The 21,200-nt window shown below is 40.2% G+C and overlaps 1 protein-coding gene across 12 annotated transcripts in view; it reads left to right on the top strand.

Moving 5' to 3' along the window:
• Positions 1-21,200, top strand: part of AK9 (adenylate kinase 9) — a 206,821-nt gene that overhangs the window by 36,110 nt on the left and 149,511 nt on the right. For all 12 annotated transcript variants that reach the window (XR_008526344.2, XR_008526345.2, XM_063724946.1 and 9 more), the window contains 2 exons: positions 12,452-12,526; positions 15,527-15,625. Coding sequence is in view for 10 of the 12 variants with exons in the window: in XM_063724946.1 (XP_063581016.1) it covers positions 12,452-12,526; positions 15,527-15,625 (174 nt within the window). In the remaining 2 variants the exon portion in view is untranslated. The remainder of the gene's footprint in view (positions 1-12,451; positions 12,527-15,526; positions 15,626-21,200) is intronic.

The raw sequence follows: 21,200 nt of genomic DNA, 5'->3' as shown, positions 1-21,200 counted from the left end.
TAGAAAACTTCTAGGCCCTGCAGCAAAATATAGATAAGAATTCATTGCCCTAGTGCAACAAAGCAGAATTTCAAAGCCAAGAACCTAGACTTTAGGCCTAGATGACACTCGCTGAATAGCCAAGCAATTGCCTTATATATTGAGGGAGGAGAGCCATAAAGGGTAAGACCCTACAATTCTAGTCTCCTCTGACCTGGCTGAGATGTTACTTCACTTTTAGACCAAGACCACTAAAGTTCAGTGTGTCTCCAAGAGATACAAGGAAAGCAAGCAGGAGCAAATTGAGCTGCATCACTTTCTGGTATACGTTCTGCAAACTGCTTCAGGGCTAAGCCAACACCATGTTCCCATTTTGGCCTGTCTGAATCCCAACTCAACTCCTGGTGCAGGTATCCATTTCCTTAAGAGTGTTGATACTCTCCAACTTAGTAGTTCACTCTTAAGATTGAATCTAGCTTAAGGAAATGGTAAAAAAAATAAAGAACAGGCCGGGCGTGGTGGCTCATGCCTGTGATCCTAGCTCTTTGGGAGGCCAAGGAGGGTGGATTGCCTGAGCTCAGGAGTTCGAGACCAGCCTGGGCAACATGGTGAAACCCCATCTCTACTAAAATCCAAAAAACAGCCGGGCATGGTGGTGCACACCTGTAATCCCAGCTACTTGGGAGGCTGAGGCAGGAGAATCACTTGAACCCAGGAGACAGAGGTTGCGGTGAGCTGAGATTGTGCCTCCAACCTGGATGACCGAGCAAGACTCTGTCTCAAAAAAGAAAAAAATATATATATATATTATATGTAAAACAATGTGATGTGAAGCCTTGTTCAAAACATGATTATTTATTGGTAAGTGAATAATGCTGATAATATCTGTTGTCGGTCTAGAGGAAAACACGTAGAATCTAACCTCACACAATATTGTGAAAAACAAAATACACTGGATAAAGAGATGACTTTGTTCAAACTTGCAATAAGGAGAATGTTCATTAATAAGGACCTTCTGAAAGAAATGGAAGAGAGCTGGGTTTTATGGAAGCAGGTAAATAAGGGAGCCATCCTTGAGTCATGAGAAAAGATGGAGACAGACTTTATCTGAGTCCTTGAGGAAGGATGGAGGTGGGTCTTATTTCTCAGCCATCCCTGCTTTCCAGGAACACAGGGCTCAGAGTTCAACATTGTTGATGTACACAAATAAAATCCAGTAGATATTGGATTTTATATTAAAAATAAAAACAAATAGTAGAAGAAAATTTAGAAGAATATTAATCTTGAGATAAAGAAAATCTAATTTAGGCCAGGTGTGCTGGCTCATGCCTGTAATCCCAACACTTTGAGAGGCCAAGGTGGGCAGATCACTTGAGCCCAAGAGTTCAAGACCAGCCTGGGCCACATGGCAAAAAACATGGTGAAACCCTGTCTCTACAAAAAAGAGAGAGAGAGAGAAAAAAAAAAATCTAAACAGGAAAGGAAATCTACAAGTAATGAAAATATATATTTGATTATAAAAATATTTTATCTTGCTGAAGACGCCATAAATACATTCAAAAGATAAATCATAGAAAGGTAAAATGTTTGCAATCCACATGCCAGATAAGGGTTAAAAACTTTCTGTGAATGTCAGAGAAAGGAAACAATCCAAAAGAAAAATGCATAGAGGCTATGATAAGGCAGTTTACAGAGATGCATATCTGAATGCTGAACCTCACCACAGGAATAAAAAGTAAAATAAACCGATTCCATTTTTTAACTCAGTTTGGCAGAAATTTGAAAGCTAAGATAGCCAGTGGTGGCAAGAAGAAATGAACCTTGTCATACATTGCAGGTTAGGGCTTTGAATTGCCACCACCTTTGGAAAACCAACTGGCTATACCTACCTGTATTAATATTAAAACCTACTTTTGCCAGGCGTGTTGGCTAATGCCTGTAATCCCAGTACTTTGGGAGGCGGAGACGGGTGGATCACCTGAAGTCAGGAGTTCGAGACCAGCCTGGCCAACATGGTGAAACCGCCTCTCTACTAAAAATACAAAAATCAGCCAGGCATGGTGGCAGGTGCCTACAATCCCAGCTACTCAGGAGGCTGAGGCAGGAGACTCACTTGAACCCAGTGGGTGGAGGTTGCAGTGAGCCAAGATAATGCCATGCAGTCCAGCCTGGGTGACAGTGAAACTCCATCTCAAAAACAGAAAAAAACACCTACTTTTACAAATCTGGCCCATATATCCAATATATCAGGATATACCAAAGGATGCATATTCTGTGTTACTGAACATTTATTTGTGTGCATGTATTTATATCAATGAGGTGAATGGTTGTATAAAGAGACCCACTGGGTTGTGCGGGCAACATGGAGGAGTAGGGAGAAGTCGTGTTAACTGTTTCTACGTACTTTTTTGCATTCCTTCACTGGTTGCAGTTAGTACAAGTTATTTTTGTAATTATTAAAGAAGAAAGTAATTTTTAAAACTTTCATAAAAAGAAATGCTTGAAAATAACTAATAAAGTATTGTAACATACATAAATGTCAAACAGCAGAAGAATATTGAATAAATTATGCTATATCCACAGTATATAATCTTATAAAACCATTAAAATGTTACATTGACAGTGATCTTACAAAAAGTATAGGGGAAGGTTAGTTATAATGTTAAGTGGAAAAGTAAGCTCCATTATGATCTCGAACTCCTGAGCTGTGGGTTTGTCATAAATAGCTCTTATTATTTTGAGATGCATCCCATCAATACCTAGTTTATTGAGAGTTTTTAGCATGAAGGGCTGTTGAATTTTTTCGAGGCCTTTTCTGCATCTATTGAGATAATCATGTGGTTTTTGTCTTTGGTTCTGTTTATATGATGGATTACATTTATTGATTCGCATATGTTGGACCAGCCTTGCATCCCAGGGATGAAGCCAACTTGATCATGGTGGATAAGCTTTTTGATGTGCTGTTGGATTCAGTTTGCCAGTATTTTATTGAGGATTTTTGCATCGATGTTCATCAGGGATATTGATCTAAAATTCTCTTTTTTTGTTGTGTCTCTGACAGGCTTTGGTATCAGGAGGAGGCTGGCCTCATAAAATGAGTTAGGGAGGATTCCCTCTTTTTCTATTGATTGGAATAATTTCAGAAGGAATGGTACCAGCTCCTCTTTGTACCTCTGGTAGAATTCGGCTGTGAATCCTTCTGGTCCTGGACTTCTTTTGGTTGGTAGGCTATTAATTATTGCCTCAATTTCAGAGCCTGTTATTGGTCTATTCAGGAATTCAGCTTCTTCCTGGTTTAGTCTTGGGAAGGTGTATATGTCCAGGAATTTATCCATTTCTTCTAAATTTTCTATTATTTATAGTATTCTCTGATGGTAGTTTGCATTTCTGTGGGATCAGTGGTGATATCCCCTTTATCATTTTTTTCTTTTATTATTATTATTATTATTATTATTATTATTATTATTATTATTATACTTTAGGTTTTATGGTACATGTGTGCAATGTGCAGGTAAGTTACATATGTATACATGTGCCATGCTGGTGCGCTGCACCCACCAACTCGTCATCTAGCATTAGGTATATCTCCCAATGCTATCCCTCCCCGCTCCCCCGACCCCACAACAGTCCCCGAAGTGTGATGTTCCCCTTCCTGTGTCCATGTGTTCTCATTGTTCAATTCCCACCTATGAGTGAGAATATGCGGTGTTTGGTTTTTTGTTCTTGCGATAGTTTACTGAGAATGATGATTTCCAATTTCATCCATGTCCCTACAAAGGACGTGAACTCATCATTTTTTATGGCTGCATAGTATTCCATGGTGTATATGTGCCACATTTTCTTAATCCAGTCTATCATTGTTGGACATTTGGGTTGGTTCCAAGTCTTTGCTATTGTGAATAATGCCGCAATAAACATACGTGTGCATGTGTCTTTATAGCAGCATGATTTATAGTCCTTTGGGTATATACCCAGTAATGGGATGGCTGGGTCGAATGGAATTTCTAGTTCTAGATCCCTGAGGAATCGCCACACTGACTTCCACAAGGGTTGAACTAGTTTACAGTCCCACCAACAGTGTAAAAGTGTTCCTATTTCTCCACATCCTCTCCAGCACCTGTTGTTTCCTGACTTTTTAATGATTGCCATTCTAACTGGTGTGAGATGGTATCTCATTGTGGTTTTGATTTGCATTTCTCTGATGGCCAGTGATGGTGAGCATTTTTTCATGTGTTTTTTGGCTGCATAAATGTCTTCTTTTGAGAAGTGTCTGTTCATGTCCTTCGCCCACTTTTTGATGGGGTTGTTTGTTTTTTTCTTGTAAATTTGTTGGAGTTCATTGTAGATTCTGGATATTAGCCCTTTGTCAGATGAGTAGGTTGCGAAAATTTTCTCCCATTTTGTAGGTTGCCTGTTCACTCTGATGGTAGTTTCTTTTGCTGTGCAGAAGCTCTTGAGTTTAATTAGATCCCATTTGTCAATTTTGGCTTTTGTTGCTATTGCTTTTGGTGTTTTAGACATGAAGTCCTTGCCCATGCCTATGTCCTGAATGGTAATGCCTAGGTTTTCTTCTAGAGTTTTTATGGTTTTAGGTCTAACATTTAAGTCTTTAATCCATCTTGAATTGATTTTTGTATAAGGTGTAAGGAAGGGATCCAGTTTCAGCTTTCTACATATGGCTAGCCAGTTTTCCCAGCACCATTTATTAAATAGGAAGTCAAATTGTCCCTGTTTGCAGCTGACATGATAGTATATCTAGAAAACCCCATTGTCTCAGCCCAAAATCTCCTTAAGCTGATAAGCAACTTCAGCAAAGTCTCAGGATACAAAATCAATGTGCAAAAATCACAAGCATTCTTATACATCAATAACAGACAAACAGAGAGCCAAATCATGAGTGAACTCCCATTCACAATTGCTTCAAAGAGAATAAAATACCTAGGAATCCAACTTACAAGGGATGTGAAAGACCTCTTCAAGGAGAACTACAAACCACTGCTCAAGGAAATAAAAGAGGATACAAACAAATGGAAGAACATTCCATGCTCACGGGTAGGAAGAATCAATATCATGAAAATGGCCATCCTTCCCAAGGTAGTTTACAGATTCAATGCCATCCCCATCAAGCTACCGATGACTTTCTTCACAGAATTGGAAAAAACTACTTTAAAGTTCATATGGAACCAAAAAAGAGCCCGCATCGCCAAGTCAATCCTAAGCCAAAAGAACAAAGCTGGAGGCATCACACTACCTGACTTCAAACTATACTACAAGGCTACAGTAAGCAAAACAGCATGGTACTGGTACCAAAACAGAGATATAGATCAATGGAACAGAACAGAGCCGTCAGAAATAATGCCACATATCTACAAGTATCTGATCTTTGACAAACCTGACAAAAACAAGAAATGGGGAAAGGATTCCCTATTTATCATTTTTTATTACGTCTATTTGATTCTTCTCTCTTTTCTTCTTTATTAGTCTTGTTAGTGACCTATCAATTTTGTTGATCTTTTCACAAAACCAGCTTCTGGATTCATTGATTTTTTTGAAGAGTTTTTTTGTGTCTCTATCTCCTTCAGTTCTGATCTGGTCTTAGTTATTTCTTGCCTTCTGCTAGCTTTTGAATTTGTTTGCTCTTGCTTCTCTAGTTCTTTTCATTGTGATGTTAGGGTGTCGATTTTAGATCGTTCCTCCTTTCTCTTGTGGGCATTTAGTGCTATAAATTTCCCTCTACACACTGCTTTGAACGTGTCCCACAGATTCTGGTATGTTGTGTCTTTGTTCTCATTGGTTTCAAAGAACATCTTTATTTCTGCCTTCATTTCGTTATGTACCCAGTAGTCATTCAGAAGCAGGTTGTTCAATTTCCATGTAGTTCTGCGGCTTTTAGTGAGTTTCTTTTTTTTCTTTTAATTTTATTATTATTATACTTTAAGTTTTAGGGTACATGTGCACAACGTGCAGGTTTGTTACATATGTATACATGTGCCATGTTGGTGTGCTGCACCCATTAACTCGTCACTTAGCATTAGGTATATCTCCTAATGCTATCCCTCCCCACTCCCCCTACCCCACAACAGTCCCCGGTGTGTGATGTTCCCCTTCTTGTGTCCATGTGTTGTCATTGTTCAATTCCCACCTATGAGTGAGACCATGCAGTGTTTGCTTTTTTGTCTTTGTGATAGTTTGCTGAGAATGATGGTTTCCAGTTTCATCCATGTCCCTACAAAGGACATGAACTCATCATTTTTTATGGCTGCATAGCATTCCATGGTGTATATGCACCACATTTTCTTAATCCAGTCTATCGTTGTTGGACATTTGGGTTGGTTCCAATCTTTGCTATTATGAATAGTGCTGCTATAAACATACGTGTGCATGTGTCTTTATAGCAGCATGATTTATAATCCTTTGGGTATATACCCAGTAATGGGATGGCTGGGTCAAATGGTATTTCTAGTTCTAGATCCCTGAGGAATCGCAACACTGACTTCCACAATGGTTGAACTAGTTTGCAGTCCCACCAACAGTGTAAAAGTGTTCCTATTTCTCCACGTCCTCTCCAGCACCTGTTGTTTCCTGACTTTTTAATGATCACCATTCTAACTGGTGTGAGATGGTATCTCATTGTGGTTTTGATTTGCATTTCTCTGATGACCAGTGATGATGAGCATTTTTTCATGTGTCTTTTGGCTGCATAAATGTCTTCTTTTGAGAAGTGTCTGTTCATATCCTTTGCCCACTTTTTGATGGGGTTGTTTTTTTCTTGTAAATTTGTTGGAGTTCATTGTAGATTCTGGATATTAGCCCTTTGTCAGATGAGTAGGTTGCGAAAATTTTCTCCCATTCTGTAGGTTGCCTTTTCACTCTGATGGTAGTTTCTTTTGCTGGGCAGAAGCTCTTGAGTTTAATTAGATCCCATTTGTCAATTTTGGCTTTTGTTGCCATTGCTTTTGGTGTTTTAGACATGAAGTCCTTGCCCATGCCTCTGTCCTGAATGGTATTGCCTAGGTTTTCTTCTAGGGTTTTTATGGTTGTAGGTCTAACATTTAAGTCTTTAATCCATCTTGAATTGATTTTTGTATAAGGTGTAAGGAAGGGATCCAGTTTCAGCTTTCTACATATGGCTAGCCAGTTTTCCCAGCACCATTTGTTGAATAGGGAATCCTTTCCCCATTTCTTGTTTTTGTCAGATTTGTCAAAGATCAGATAGTTGTAGATGTGTGGTATTATTTCTGAGGGCTCTGTTCTGTTCCACTGGTCTATATCTCTGTTTGGGTACCAGTACCATGCTGTTTTGGTTACTGTAGCCTTGTAGTATAGTTTGAAGTCATGTACGGTGATGCCTCCAGCTTTGTTCTTTTGGCTTAGGATTGTCTTGGCAATGCGGGCTCTTTTTTGGTTCCATATGAACTTTAAAGTAGTTTTTTCCAATTCTGTGAAGAAAGTCATTGGTAGCTTGATGGGGATGGCATTGAATCTATAAATTACCTTGGGCAGTATGGCCATTTTCACGATATTGATTCTTCCTATCCATGAGCATGGAATGTTCTTCCATTTGTTTGTATCCTCTTTTATTTCCTTGAGGAGTGGTTTGTAGTTCTCCTTGAAGAGGTCCTTCACATCCCTTATAAGTTGGATTCCTAGGTATTTTATTCTGTTCAAAGCAATTGTGAATGGGAGTTCACTCATGATTTGGCTGTTTGTCTGTTATTGGTGTATAAGAATGCTTGTGATTTTTGCACATTGATTTTGTATCCTGAGACTTTGCTGAAGTTGCTTATCAGCTTAAGGAGATTTTGGGCTGAGACGATGGGGTTTTCTAGGTATACAATCATGTCATCTGCAAACAGGGTCAATTTGACTTCTTCTTTTCCTAATTGAATACCCTTTATTTCCTTCTCCTGCCTGATTTCCCTGGCCAGAACTTCCAACACTATGTTGAATAGGAGTGGTGAGAGAGGGCATCCCTGTCTTCAGTTTTCAAAGGGAATGCCAGTTTTCAAAGGGAATGCTTCCAGTTTTTGTCCATTCAGTATGATATTTGCTGTGGGTTTGTCATAGATAGCTCTTATTATTTTGAGATACATCGCATCAATACCTAATTTATTGAGAGATTTTAGCATGAAGAGTTGTTGAATTTTGTCAAAGGCCTTTTCTGCATCTATTGAGATAATCATGTGGGTTTTTGTCTTTGTTTCTGTTTATATGTTGAATTACATTTATTGATTTGTGTATGTTGAACCAGCCTTGCATCCCAGGAATGAAGCCCACTTGATCATGGTGGATAAACTTTTTGATGTGCTGCTGGATTCAGTTTGCCAGTATTTTATTGAGGATTTTTGCATCAATGTTCACCAAGGATATTGGTCTAAAATTCTCTTTTTTTTGCCAGGCTTTGGTATCAGGATGATGCTGGCCTCATAAAATGAATTAGGGAGGATTCCCTCTTTTTCTATTGATTGGAATAATTTCAGAAGGAATGGTACCAGCTCCTCTTTGTACCTCTGGTAGAATTCGGCTGTGAATCCATCTGGTCCTGGACTTTTTTTGGCTGGTAAGCTATTAATTATTGCCTCAATTTCAGAACCTGTTATTGGTCTATTCAGATATTCACCTTCTTCCTGGTTTAGTCTTGGAAGGGTGTATGTGTCGAGGAATTTATCCATTTCTTCTAGATTTTCTAGTTTATTTGTGTAGAGGTGTTTATGGTATTCTCTTATGGTTGTTTCTATTTCTGTGGGATTGGTGGTGATATCCCCTTTATCATTTTTTATTGTGTCTATTTGATTCTTTTCTCTTTTCTTCTTTATTAGTCTTGCTAGCGGTCTATCAATTTTGTTGATCTTTTCAAAAAACCAGCTCCTGGATTCATTGATTTTTTGAAGGATGTTTTGTGTCTCTATTTCCTTCCGTTCTGCTCTGATCTTAGTTATTTCTTGCCTTCTGCTAGCTTTTGAATGTGTTTGCTCTTGCTTCTCTAGTTCTTTTCATTGTGATGTTAGGGTGTCAATTTTAGATCTTTCCTGCTTTCTCTTGGGGGCATGTAGTGCTATAAATTTCCCTCTACACACTGCTTTGAATGTGTGCCAGAGATTCTGGTATGTCGTGTCTTTGTTCTTGTTGGTTTCAAAGAACATCTTTATTTCTGCCTTCATTTCATTATTTACCCAGTAGTCATTCAGGAGCAGGTTGTTCAGTTTCCATGTAGTTGAGCAGTTTTGAGTGAGTTTCTTAATCCTGAGTTCTAATTTGATTGCACTGTGGTCTGAGAGACAGTTATAATTTCTGTTCTTTTACATTTGCTGAGGAGTGCTTTACTTCCAACTATGTGGTCAATTTTGGAGTAGGTGTGGTGTGGTGGTGAGAAGAATGTATATTCTGTTGATTTAGGGTGGAGAGTTCTGTAGATGTCTATTAGGTCCACTTGGTGCAGAGCTGAGTTCAATTCCTCAGTATCCTTGTTAACTTTCTGTCTCGTTGATCTGTCTAATGTTGATAGTGGGGTGTTAAAGTCTCCCATTATTATTGCAAGGGAGTCTAAGTCTCTTTGTAAGTCACTAAGGACTTGCTTTATGAATCTGGGTGCTCCCATATTGGGTGCATATATATTTAGGATAGTTAGCTCTTCTTGTTGAATTCATCCCTTTACCATTATGTAATGGCCTTCTTTGTGTCTTTTGATCTTTGTTGGTTTAAAGTCTGTTTTATCAGAGACTAGGATTGCAACCCCTGCCTTTTTTTGTTTTCCATTTGCTTGGTAGATCTTCCTCCATCCCTTTATTTTGAGCCTGTGTGTGTCTCTGCACGTGAGATGGGTTTCCTGAATAGAGCACACTGATGGGTCTTGACTCTTTATCCAGTTTGCCAGTCTGTGTCTTTTAATTGGAGCATTTAGCCCATTTACGTTTAAAGTTAATATTGTTATGTGTGAATTTGATCCTGTCATTACGATATTAGCTGGTTATTTTGCTCGTTAGTTGATGCAGTTTCTTCCTAGCCTTGATGGTCTTTACAATTTGGCATGTTTCTTCAGTCGCTGTTACCGGTCGTTCCTTTCCATGTTTAGTGTTTCCTCAGGAGCTCTTGTAAGGCAGGCCTGCTAGTGACGAAATCTCTCAGCATTTGCTTGTCTGTAAAGGATTTTATTTTTCCTTCAGTTATGAAGCTTAGTTTGGCTGGATATGAAATTCTGGGTTGAAAATTCTTTTCTTTAAGAATGTTGAATATTGGCCCCCACTCTCTTCTGGCTTGTAGAGTTTCTGCCGAGAGATCCACTGTTAGTGTGATGGGCTTCTCTTTGTGGGTAACCCGACCTTTCTCTCTGGCTGCCTTTAACATTTTTTCCTTCATTTTAACCTTGGTGAATCTGACAATTATGTGTCTTGGGGTTGCTCTTCTCAAGGAGTATCTTTGTAGCATTCTCTGTATTTCCTGAATTTGAATGTTGGCCTGCCTTGCTAGGTTGGGGAAGTTTTCCTGGATAATATCCTGAAGAGTGTTTTCCAACTCAGGTCCGTTCTCCCCGTCACTTTCAGGTACACCAATCAAACTTAGATTTGGTCTTTTCACATAGTCCCATATTTCTTGGAGGCTCTTTCATTTCTTTTTACTCTTTTTTTTTTCTAAACTTCTCACTTCATTTCATTCATTTGATCTTCAGTCACTGATACCCTTTCTTCCACTTGATTGAATCGGCTACTGAAGCTTGTGCATGCATCACGTAGTTCTCATGCCATGGTTTTCAACTCCATCATGTCATTTAAGGTCTTCTCTACCCTGTTTATTCTAGTTAGCCATTCCTCTAATCTTTTTTCAAGGTTTTTTACCTTCCTTGCAATGGGTTCGAACATCCTCCTTTAGCTCAGAGAAGTTTGTTATTACCGACCTTCTGAAGCCTACTTCTGTCAACTTGTCAAAGTCATTCTCCGTCCAGGTTTGTTCCATTGCTGGTGAGGGGCTGCAATCCTTTGGAGGATTAGAGGCGCTCTGGTTTTTAGAATTTTCAGCTGTTCTGCTCTGGTTTCTCCCCATCTTTGTGATTTTATCTACCTTTGGTCTTTGATGGTGGTGACCTACAGATGGGGTTTTGGTGTCAATGTCCTTTTTGTTGATGTTGATGCTACTCTTTTCTTTTTGTTAGTTTTCCTTCTAACAGTTAGGACCCTCAGCTGCAGGTCTGTTGGAGTTTGCTGGAGGTCCACTCTATGGATACCCTGTTTGCCTGGGTATCACCAGCAAACGCTGCAGAACATCAAATATTGCAGAACAGCAAATGTTGCTGCCTGATCCTTCCTCTGGAAGCTTCGTCTCAGAGGGGCTCTTGGCTGTATGAGGTGTCAGTGTGCCCCTACTGGGAGGTGTCTCCAAGTTAGGCTACTCAGGGGTCAGAGACCCACTTGAGGAGGCAGTCTCTCCGTTCTCAGAGCTCAAACTCTGTGCTGGGAGAACCACTGCTGTCTTCAAAGCTGTCAGACAGGGACGTTTAAGTCTGCACAAGTTTCTGCTGCCTTTTGTTCAGCTATGCCCTGCCCCCAGAGGTGGAGTCTACAGAGGCAGGCAGGCCTCCTTGAGCTGTGGTGGGCTCCACCCAGTTTGAGCTTCTGGCTGCTTTGTTTACCTAGTCAAGCCTCAGCAATGGCAGACGCCCCTCCCCCAGCCTGGCTGCTGCCTCGCAGTTGGATCTTGGACTGCTGCTCTAGCAGTGAGCAAGTCTCCGTGGGCATGGGGCGCTCTGAGCCAGGCACAGGATATGATCTCCTGGTATGCCATTTGCTAAGACTGTTGGAAAAGCACAGTATTAGGGCAGGAGTGTCCCGATTTTCCAGGTACCCTTGGAAACAGCTTCCCTTGGCTAGGAAAGGGAAATCCCCCCACCCCTTGTGCTTCCCAGGTGAAGTGATGCCCTGCCCTGCTTCAGCTTGCCCTCCATGGGCTGCACCCACTGTCCAACCAGTCCCAATGAGATGAACCAAGTACCTCAGTTGGAAATGCAGAAATCACCCATCTTCTGCATCGATCACGCTGGGAGCTGTAGACCGGAACTGTTCCTATTTGGCCATCTTGGAACGATCAAAATACGTTGTATCTTCTAAATGATGCTAGTATCTATGTGAAGAAAGTCTGTGACTTAAATTTTAATCAGATGCTTCCATGGTTTAGAAACCAAATAGCAAAGCTCTGAACATATGCAGACAGATGCCCCAAAACATTTTGTATTGGAAAAAACATTAAGGCATCAAAGTAGAGAAAAAAGATTTTTTTAAACAGGAGAATAAAATTCATGGTGAGAAGATTAGTTTGAGCTTTTACAAAAGATCTCTTGAGCATTGAAAATAACATACATTATAGCATGTATAAGGCAAACAATTTACTTTAAATATTTCTGCATAGTATATGAAGATTCTGATCTTGTATTCAGTTTTTCTAGTGATCCTGTATTATAAAGTTTCTTTTCTATTATCTGCAGGAAGTAATGGCTGAACACAATCCCCAGTATCTCATTGAGCTAAATGGAAATAAACCAGCAGAGGAGCTCTTTATGGTGAGTGCAGTGTTAAGCAGGAATACTTCACAGCATGGAAAATTTAAAATCTATTGAGAGTATTGTACTTCTTTTAATAAACAGAAGAATATTTATATTTGAACACCATTTATCTTTGAACAATCTGTCTTAACACTTAAAATTTTGATGTTCTGTGTATTCATCTGTCCATTTTAAAATCCAAACTACATTCGAATTTAAAATCTCTGTCAAAAGGTGTCTCAAAGAAAAGTAAAAGCAGTGGTAACCAAAAGCACACGAGAAGATGCTGGACATCATTAGTCATTAGGGAAAGGCAGGTCAAAACCATAATGGGAACCCCTTTTACCTTCTAGGATGACCAAAGTAAAAACAAACAAACACAAAACAAATAATAAAAAGTGTTGGTGAGGATATGGAGAAATTGGAACCCAAAAATGTTTTACAAAAATAATTCAATAATACAAAAATATAGTAACTATCTCTTAATGTCAAATAAGTGTCTGGCATTATAATGGGCTCTAGGGATAAAGATAGGAAGGAGGCAGAAGGGTCCACACATCTCTCTGCTCATGCAGTATCCAATATGTTGAGGAAAATAAATCTCTAGAGAGCAGTTTGTGTTACAGTCAGGGATACACATGCATGGTATTATAGCAGTTCATAGCATAAAGACAAAACCTAGTCTGGTAAGGAGGACCACCTGTCTGAAACTATGTTTAAATAGAAACTTAAAGGATGAGTAAGAACTAGACCTTGAAGACAAGGGGAGGTGAGGGAAGTGAGACAGTGTTCCATGCCGAGGGAAGAGTCTGTGTCAAGGCCTCAGAGGCCACAAAGAGCATAGTGAGTTGCAAGAACTGAATATAGGACTGGAACGTAGGAGGATGGGGCCAGAGGGGTGGAATAGAGCCAAAACTAGAAATAAGAAGGGGTTGCACCAAGAAAGACCTTGTAAACCATAGTAAGGAGTTTAAACTTCAACATGAGGGAATAGGCAGCCAGTGAAAGGTTTTAAGCCAGAAAGTACAAATGATCCTATTTCTGTTTAAGAAAGATACTCCGTTCCATGCAAGGAAAAAAAATGAAAGGAGAATCAAATTGGTGTAGGAAAACTAGTTTTGGCTTTTGCCATTAATCAGGTATGAGATAGTGGCCTAACCTAGGGTAGTGACCACAGGAATGGACAGAAAACGACAGATCTGAGAGACATTTAAGAAATCTACTTGACAGGACTTGGTGAGTAACTTAATATGGGAATTAAGGGAGAGAGAAAAGTCAAATATAATGCCCAGATTTCTGGCTTGATCTGACTGGTGGCAACATGGTAACAGTGCATGCTAGTGGTGGAGCCAGCTCAGGGAGAAGCTCCTCACTTGGGACATGCTCTTGCCAAGATCACCTGTGATCTCATGACCAAAGTCACTGCTCATTTTTCAGTCTTCAGCTAATTCAATCTATAATAGAAGTAGCATTTGACAGAACAGATCACTTCTTTTTTTCTGCACCCTTCTTCCCTTGGTTTCTTGGACCCCACACCACAGTAGTTCCATTACACCTCACTTCACACTCTAATTCGTTAACCTGCAGTGTTGCAGGACCCCAGAGTTCACAAGGCATGAGCTCTTCTCTGTTTACCCTCACTCATTAAGAGACTTCATTCAGTCAGTAGCTTTAGATATCTTCTAACCACTGACATCTCTTAAATTCATGATGCTATATCAGATCTTTCCCCTGAATTCTACACTTGTATACTTAATGGCTGCTCAACTGCTGTTTTTCCGATTGGATGTCTGCTACTCATTTCGGATTTAAGTGTGCAAGACAGAACTTCACCACCACCACCCTGCCCCCAATGTGCTTCTCCCACCATTCTCCTTTTTCAGTAAATGCAGAAATCACCCAGCCAGCTGCTCTCCTTGACTTTTTTTCTCACATCCCACATCCCATTCACCAGCATACACAGCAGGCTTCTCCTTCAAAATATGGCCAGAATTCTACCACTTTTTACTACCTGGGACACACTTTCCTCAAGATAGAGGGCAGAAGCTCCAAGGGGCCTGGTTGGAACTTGCCAAACCTGTGAAGGCGCCCATGGGAACTGGTACTCTGCACTTCCACCCACGTTCCATTGGCAGAGCAGGCTACATGGAGAAGCTCGACATTAGTGGAATAAGGAAGTGTACTCCACCCAGAATGAACTAGGGAATTAATCAGTGAAGGTTGCATTGTAACACAGTCTATCACAGGCTACCACACACCATCAGGATTTTGGCTATCTCACTATCTCCCATCTCATGATCTATGTGCTGGCCTGTTTTATTTTTCCAGATTCTTCCATGTAGTGTCTGCATTAATTTCTTGGGGTTGCCATAACAAAGTGCCACAAACTGGTAGCTTAAAATGACAGAAATGTATTCTCTCACAGTTCTGGAGGCTAAAAGTCCAAAATTAAGGTGTTGGCCGTGCCATGCTCCTTCCAAAGTCTCTTGGGGAGGCTCTATTTTTGTTTCTTCCAGCTTCTGGTAGCTCCCGGCATTTCTTGACTTATGGCAGCATAACTCCAATATCTGCCTCCATCTTCACATGGCAGTCATCCCTTTGCCTGAAGAGGTCCCAGAGACCAAGACCTCTAAGGACATGAATATCTGGGGACCAGAGGGCAGACTGTTATGAGTTGAAATGTGTCCCTCAAAAAGATATGTTGAAGCCCTGAAGTCCAATACCTGTGAATGTGACCTTATTTGGAAATAAGGTCTTTGCCTATAGATTAGGAGAAGAGACTCAGACACACAGGGAGAAGATGGTTCTGTGAGAACAGAGGCAGAAATTGGAGTGATGCCTATACAAGCCAAGACATACCAAGGATTGTCAGCAAACAGCCAGAAGCCAGAAGAAGCAAGCAAGGATTCGACCCAGAGTCAGGGGGAGCGTGGGCTTGGCTCATAAGCCCACCACTGTTTCAGAGTATTTGAGATATTCAGATGCCAATGTAGTTAAATATCTGTTCTTTAAATCTAGATTGTTATGGATCGACTTAAATATCTGAACCTAAAAAGAGCAGCTATTCTAACCAAACTTCAGGGCGCAGAGGAAGAAATTAATGACACAATGGAAAATGTAAGTTATATGGAACTGTCTGAAAGTCTAATTTTCAATATATGTTTGTGGGCAGGGTGCAGTGGCTCACACCTGTAATCTCATGGGAGGATCACTGGAGCCCAGGAGTCTGAGACCAGCCTGGATGACCTAGTCAGAACCCATCTCTACAAAAAAGAAAAAAAGAAAAAAAAAACAAGAAAGAAAAAAAATTAGCCAGGTGTGGTGGTATGCACCTGTAGTCTTAGCTACTCAGGAGCTGAGACGGGAGGATTGCTTGAGCCCAGGAGGTTAAGGCTGCAGTGAGCCATGATCATGCCACTGCACTCCAGCCTGGGCAACAGAGCCAGATCCTATCTCAAAAAAAAAATTATATATATATAAATGTATATATATATTTATTCATATATATATGTGTGTTGTGGCCTTAATTTGTATTCCTTTATAAAAATGGATGTGATTTCTGGGAAGAAGCTGTAATATTAGCACAATATCCTTTTAGATATTAGACACAACACAAGTTTTGAAACAAAATCATAACAATTAAATGTAGGAACAGTAAAAAAGAAAGAAATCTAAGTTCAGTTTAAAAATTTGCAGCACCAAAGAACGTGAAGACCTAAAAGTTCTTAACTCTATTTCTTTAATCATTCAACCAATTTTTTTGAGTAACTAATGTGTTCCTGGCACTGATGTGCTACATATGTGATGGGTATCAGATTATAACTGCCAATTGCCAAAAGTGCCACAAGGAGTTTTAATTGGAGGATTTGACCTATTCTGAGAAGCTCAGTTTCACCTAAATGAGTAGAAATTATTTTTAAAAAATGCATACCAGGACTGGGCACAGTATCCCAGCACTTTGGAAGGCTGAGGTGGAAGGATCACTTGAGCCCAGGAGTCTGAGACCAGCCTGGGACATAGCGAGACTCTGGCTCTACAAAAAATAAAAAATAAAAAATTGGGGTGGAGTTCCAAGATGGCCAAATAGGAACAGCTCCAGTCTGCAGCTCCCAGCGGGATCGACGCAGAAGATGGGTGATTTCTGCATTTCCAACTGAGGTACGTGGTTCATCTCATTGGGACTGGTTAGACAGTGGGTGCAGCCCATGGAGGACGAGCTGAAGCAGGGCAGGGTGTTGCCTCACCCAGGAAGCACAAGGGGTCTGGGGATTTCCCTTTCCTAGCCAAGGGAAGCCATGACAGACTATACCTGGGAAAAACAGGACACTCCCTGCAAATACTGTGCTTTTCCAACTGTCTTAGCAAATGGCAGACCAGGAGTTACTATTCTGCGCCTGGCTCGGCAGGTCCCACGCCCATGGAGCCTTGCTCACTGCTAGCGCAGCAGTCTGAGATCGAACTGTGAGGCAATACAGTTTTGGTTCATATAGAACCAAAAAAGAGCCCGCACTGCCAAGGCAATCCTAAGCAAAAAGAACAAAGCTGGAGGCATCATGCTACCTGACTTCAAACTATACTACAAGGCTACAGTAACCAAAACAGCATGGTATTGGTAACCAAACAGAGATATAAATCAATGGATCAGAACAAAGGCCTCAGAAATAACACCACACATCTACAACCATCTGATCTTTGACAAACCTAACCAAAACAAGAAATAAGGAAAGGATTCCCTATTTAATAAATGGTGCTGGGAAAACTGGCTAGCTATATGTAGAAAGCTGAAACTGGATCCCTTCCTTACACCTTATACAAAAATTAATTCAAGATGGATTAAAGACTTAAATGTTAGACCTACAACCATAAAAACCCTAGAAGAAAACCTAGGCAATAACATTCAGGACATAGGCATGGGCAAGGACTTCATGACTAAAACACCAAAAGCAATGGCAACAAAAGCCAAAATTGACAAATGGGATCTAATTAAACTCAAGAGCTTCTGCCCAGCAAAAGAAACTACCATCAGAGTGAACAGGCAACCTACAGAATGGGAGAAAATTTTTGCAATCTACACATCTGACAAAGGGCTAATATCCAGAATCCACAAAGAACTTAAACAAATTTACAAGAAAAAAACAACCCCATCAAAAAGTGGGCAAAGGATATGAATAGACACTTCTCAAAAGAAGACATTTATGCAGCCAACAGACATATGAAAAAATGCTCATCATCACTCATCATCAGAGAAATGCAAATCAAAACCACAATGAGATACCATCTCACACCAGTTAGAATGGCGATCATTAAAAAGTCAGGAAACAACAGATGCTGGAGAGGATGTGGAGAAATAGGAACACTTTTACAGTGTTGGTGGGAGTGTAGATTAGTTCAACCATTGTGGAAGACAGTGTGGCAATTCCTCAGGAATCTAGAACTAGAAATATCATTTGACCCAGAGATCCCATTACTGGGTATATACCCAAAGGATTAGAAATCGGGCTACTATAAAGACACATGCATGCGTATGTTTATTGCGGCACTATTCACAATTACAAAGACTTGGAACCAACCCAAATGTCCATCAATGATAGACTGGATTAAGAAAATGTGGCACATGTACACCATGGAATACTATGCAGCCATAAAAAACGATGAGTTCATGTCCTTTGCAGGGACATGGATGAAACTGGAAACAATAATTGTCAGCAAACTATGGCAAGGACAGAAAACCAAACACTGCATGTTCTCACTCATAGGTGGGAATTGAACAATGAGAACATTTGGACACAGGGCGGGGAACATCACACAACACGGCCTGTCATGGGGTAGGGGTCTGGGGGAGGGATAGCATTGGGAGAAATACCTAATGTAAATGACGAGTTGATGGGTGCATCAGACCACCATGGCACATGTATACCTATGTAAAAAAACCTGCATGTTGTGCACATGTACCCTAGAACTTAAAGTATAATTAAAATTTTTTAAAAAAATTAACCAGACGTGATAGCACATGCCCATCATCCCAGCTACTTGAGAGGCTGAGGTGGGGGGATCAGCTGAGCCTAGAGGTTGAGGCTGCAGTGAGCCATGATTGTGCCACTTGCACTCCAGCCTGCGTGATAAAGCAAGACCCTGTCTCAAAAATAAAAATAAAATAAAAAACAAAAACATATGCCAGGATCATAAATAGACATAATTCAAATTTTAAAATCTTTGAAGAAAGAGGTCATTTTGTTATCCTGTATCATAACAAGATCTCAGTGGGTCCACATAACTGGAATATGTGCTGGGACCTCTGCAATATGAACTGGTGCTGAAGAGGAAGAAAAGTGGGCTTGGTCAGAACAGAGGCTGGGAAAAATTGAGTACTGAGGCCTCGTGTTCTAGGTCATCGTTGAAGGAAAGAGAAAAAGTATCTATAAAACCTGCAGGAAATTTCTGAGCCAGAAAGTTTGTCCTTAGAAAGCATTGCATGCATGGGGCATAGGTGTAAGGTTGTAGTTCATAAGCTGTATGACTAGGTGAACCTGCCTCCTTTTTCATAAAAAGGAGGAAGATGTGGCTGTGTTCGCTGGAGTCATTATTCATATCCCTTAAGCAGCATTTCTACCTGGCAGTCCAGACCACCTCCAAAAGAATCACCTGGGAAGCTTACTACAAATACAAATCCCTGAGGCCCAAATCCCAGTCTGATTGAACCGGACTATCTGGAGATGGAACCTGAAAATGTATTTTTACAAAATCTAGAACAAATTCCTATGCCCACTTAAGTCTGAGAACCCCTACTTTAACTCCTGGGACACCAAAGGAGCCTGGTCAATTAAAGTTGATTGATCTACAAGTTCCTGTGTTTTTAGAGGACTTTAGATGAATAATCTTCCACTAAAGGCAGGTGATTTTTAGAGAATCAATATAATGGAAATATTTAAAGCAGTGAGTCCCAGCCCTAACTGCAAAACGGGGTCATCTAGGAAGCTTTTTAAACATTACAATGCCCAGGCCAGTTAAAACAATTTCTAGGGTAAGGCTCTGTCATTAAGTGAAACAAAACAAAATAGGATATGACATCAAAGGCACAGACTACAAAAGAAAAAATACAAAAAAACTTTTCTGCATCAGCACTATCAGTAGAAGCCGGGCATGGTGGCTTATGCCTGTAATCCTAGTACTTTGGGAGGCTGAGGCAGGCAGATCACTTGAGGCCAGGAGTTTGAGACCAGCCTGGCCAACATGGTAAAACCCCATCTCTACAAAAAAAAAAGGAAAACACATCAATCAATAGAGTAAAAAGACAACCCACAGAAAGGAGAAGAATATTTGAAAATCATATATCTGATAGAGATTAATATGCAGAATATGTAAAGAACAACTACAACTCCACAGCAGTAAAAAAATCCAGTTCAAAAATGGGCAAAGGATTTGAATAGATATTTCTCTAAAGAAGATATGTAAATAGCCAGTAAGTACATGAAAAGATGCTCAATATCACTAGCCATTAAGGAAATGCAAATCAAAACTGCAGTGAGATGCCATCTCATATCCATTGGGGTGCTATTGTTCAAAAAATGAGAAATAACAAATGTTGCTGAGGAGAAATGAGAACCCTCTTGCATTGTTTGTGGGGATGTAAAATGGTGCAGCTACTGTTTAAAATAGTTTGATGGTTGCTCAAAAAGTTAAACATAGAATTCTTATAATCCAGCAATTAACACTATAATCCAGCAATTAACACTTCTAGGCGTTTCCCCCAAAGGATTGAAACCAGGAACTCAAACAGATACTTGTACACCAATATTTATAGCACCTTTATTCACAATAGCCAGAAGGTGGAGATAACCCAATGTCCATCAGTGGATGAACTGATAAACAAAATGTGGTGTGTGTGTGTGTGTGTGTGTGTGTGTGTGTGTGTGTGTGAGATGGAATATTATTCAACCTTAAAGAGGAGTAAAATTATTATATATGATAAAATGTGATCCATGAAAACATACTAAGTGAAACAAGCAGATACAAAAGGGCAATCATATGATTCCACTTATACGAGATACACAGAATAGACAAATTCATAGAGACAGAATGTAGGATAGAGGTTACCAGGAGCTGGGGGGAAGGAGAGTTATTTCATGAGTACAGAGTTCTGTTTGGGATGATGGAAAAGTTCTGGAAATGAATAGAGGTGGTGGTTGCACAACACAGTGAATATACTTAATACCACTTAATTGTATGCTTAAAGGTGGTTACAAAAACAAATTTTATGTGATGTGTATTTTACCACAATTAAAAAAACAAAAAATAAACCCAAAAATCTTCCCTAGGAGATTCTACTATGCAGCTCAGGAAGAGAACCACTGGTTTAAAGGGGTAGGAAAGGCCCAGAGACCTTACTGTAGACTCCAGCTCCCTGGTGAAGAGTAAGAGAGCTATAGCATCTGCTGAGTTGCAGGAGAGGAGGGGCTGTGCAGGTAGATGGGGACATGGGCATGGGTTTGTGCAGTAGGAGGAAGGACAGGGTCAGACTGGCACCTAGCACAGTAGAAGTTTTGGCTTTCGAGTCACACAGACCTGGATTTGAATTCAGCGGTACAGCCTATCAGACTTGTGACTCTGCTTAACCTTGCTGCCCTTTATTCAATGGTATATATTTAAAAAGCAGCAACAATCCCTATGGCATCGTGTTATTGTAAAGATTACA

Source organism: Pongo abelii, chromosome 5, assembly GCF_028885655.2.
Source record: "Pongo abelii isolate AG06213 chromosome 5, NHGRI_mPonAbe1-v2.0_pri, whole genome shotgun sequence".
Lineage (NCBI taxonomy): Eukaryota > Metazoa > Chordata > Mammalia > Primates > Hominidae > Pongo > Pongo abelii.
Note: the sequence above shows the minus strand (reverse complement) of the source record. Positions and strands in the feature narration are given on the sequence as shown.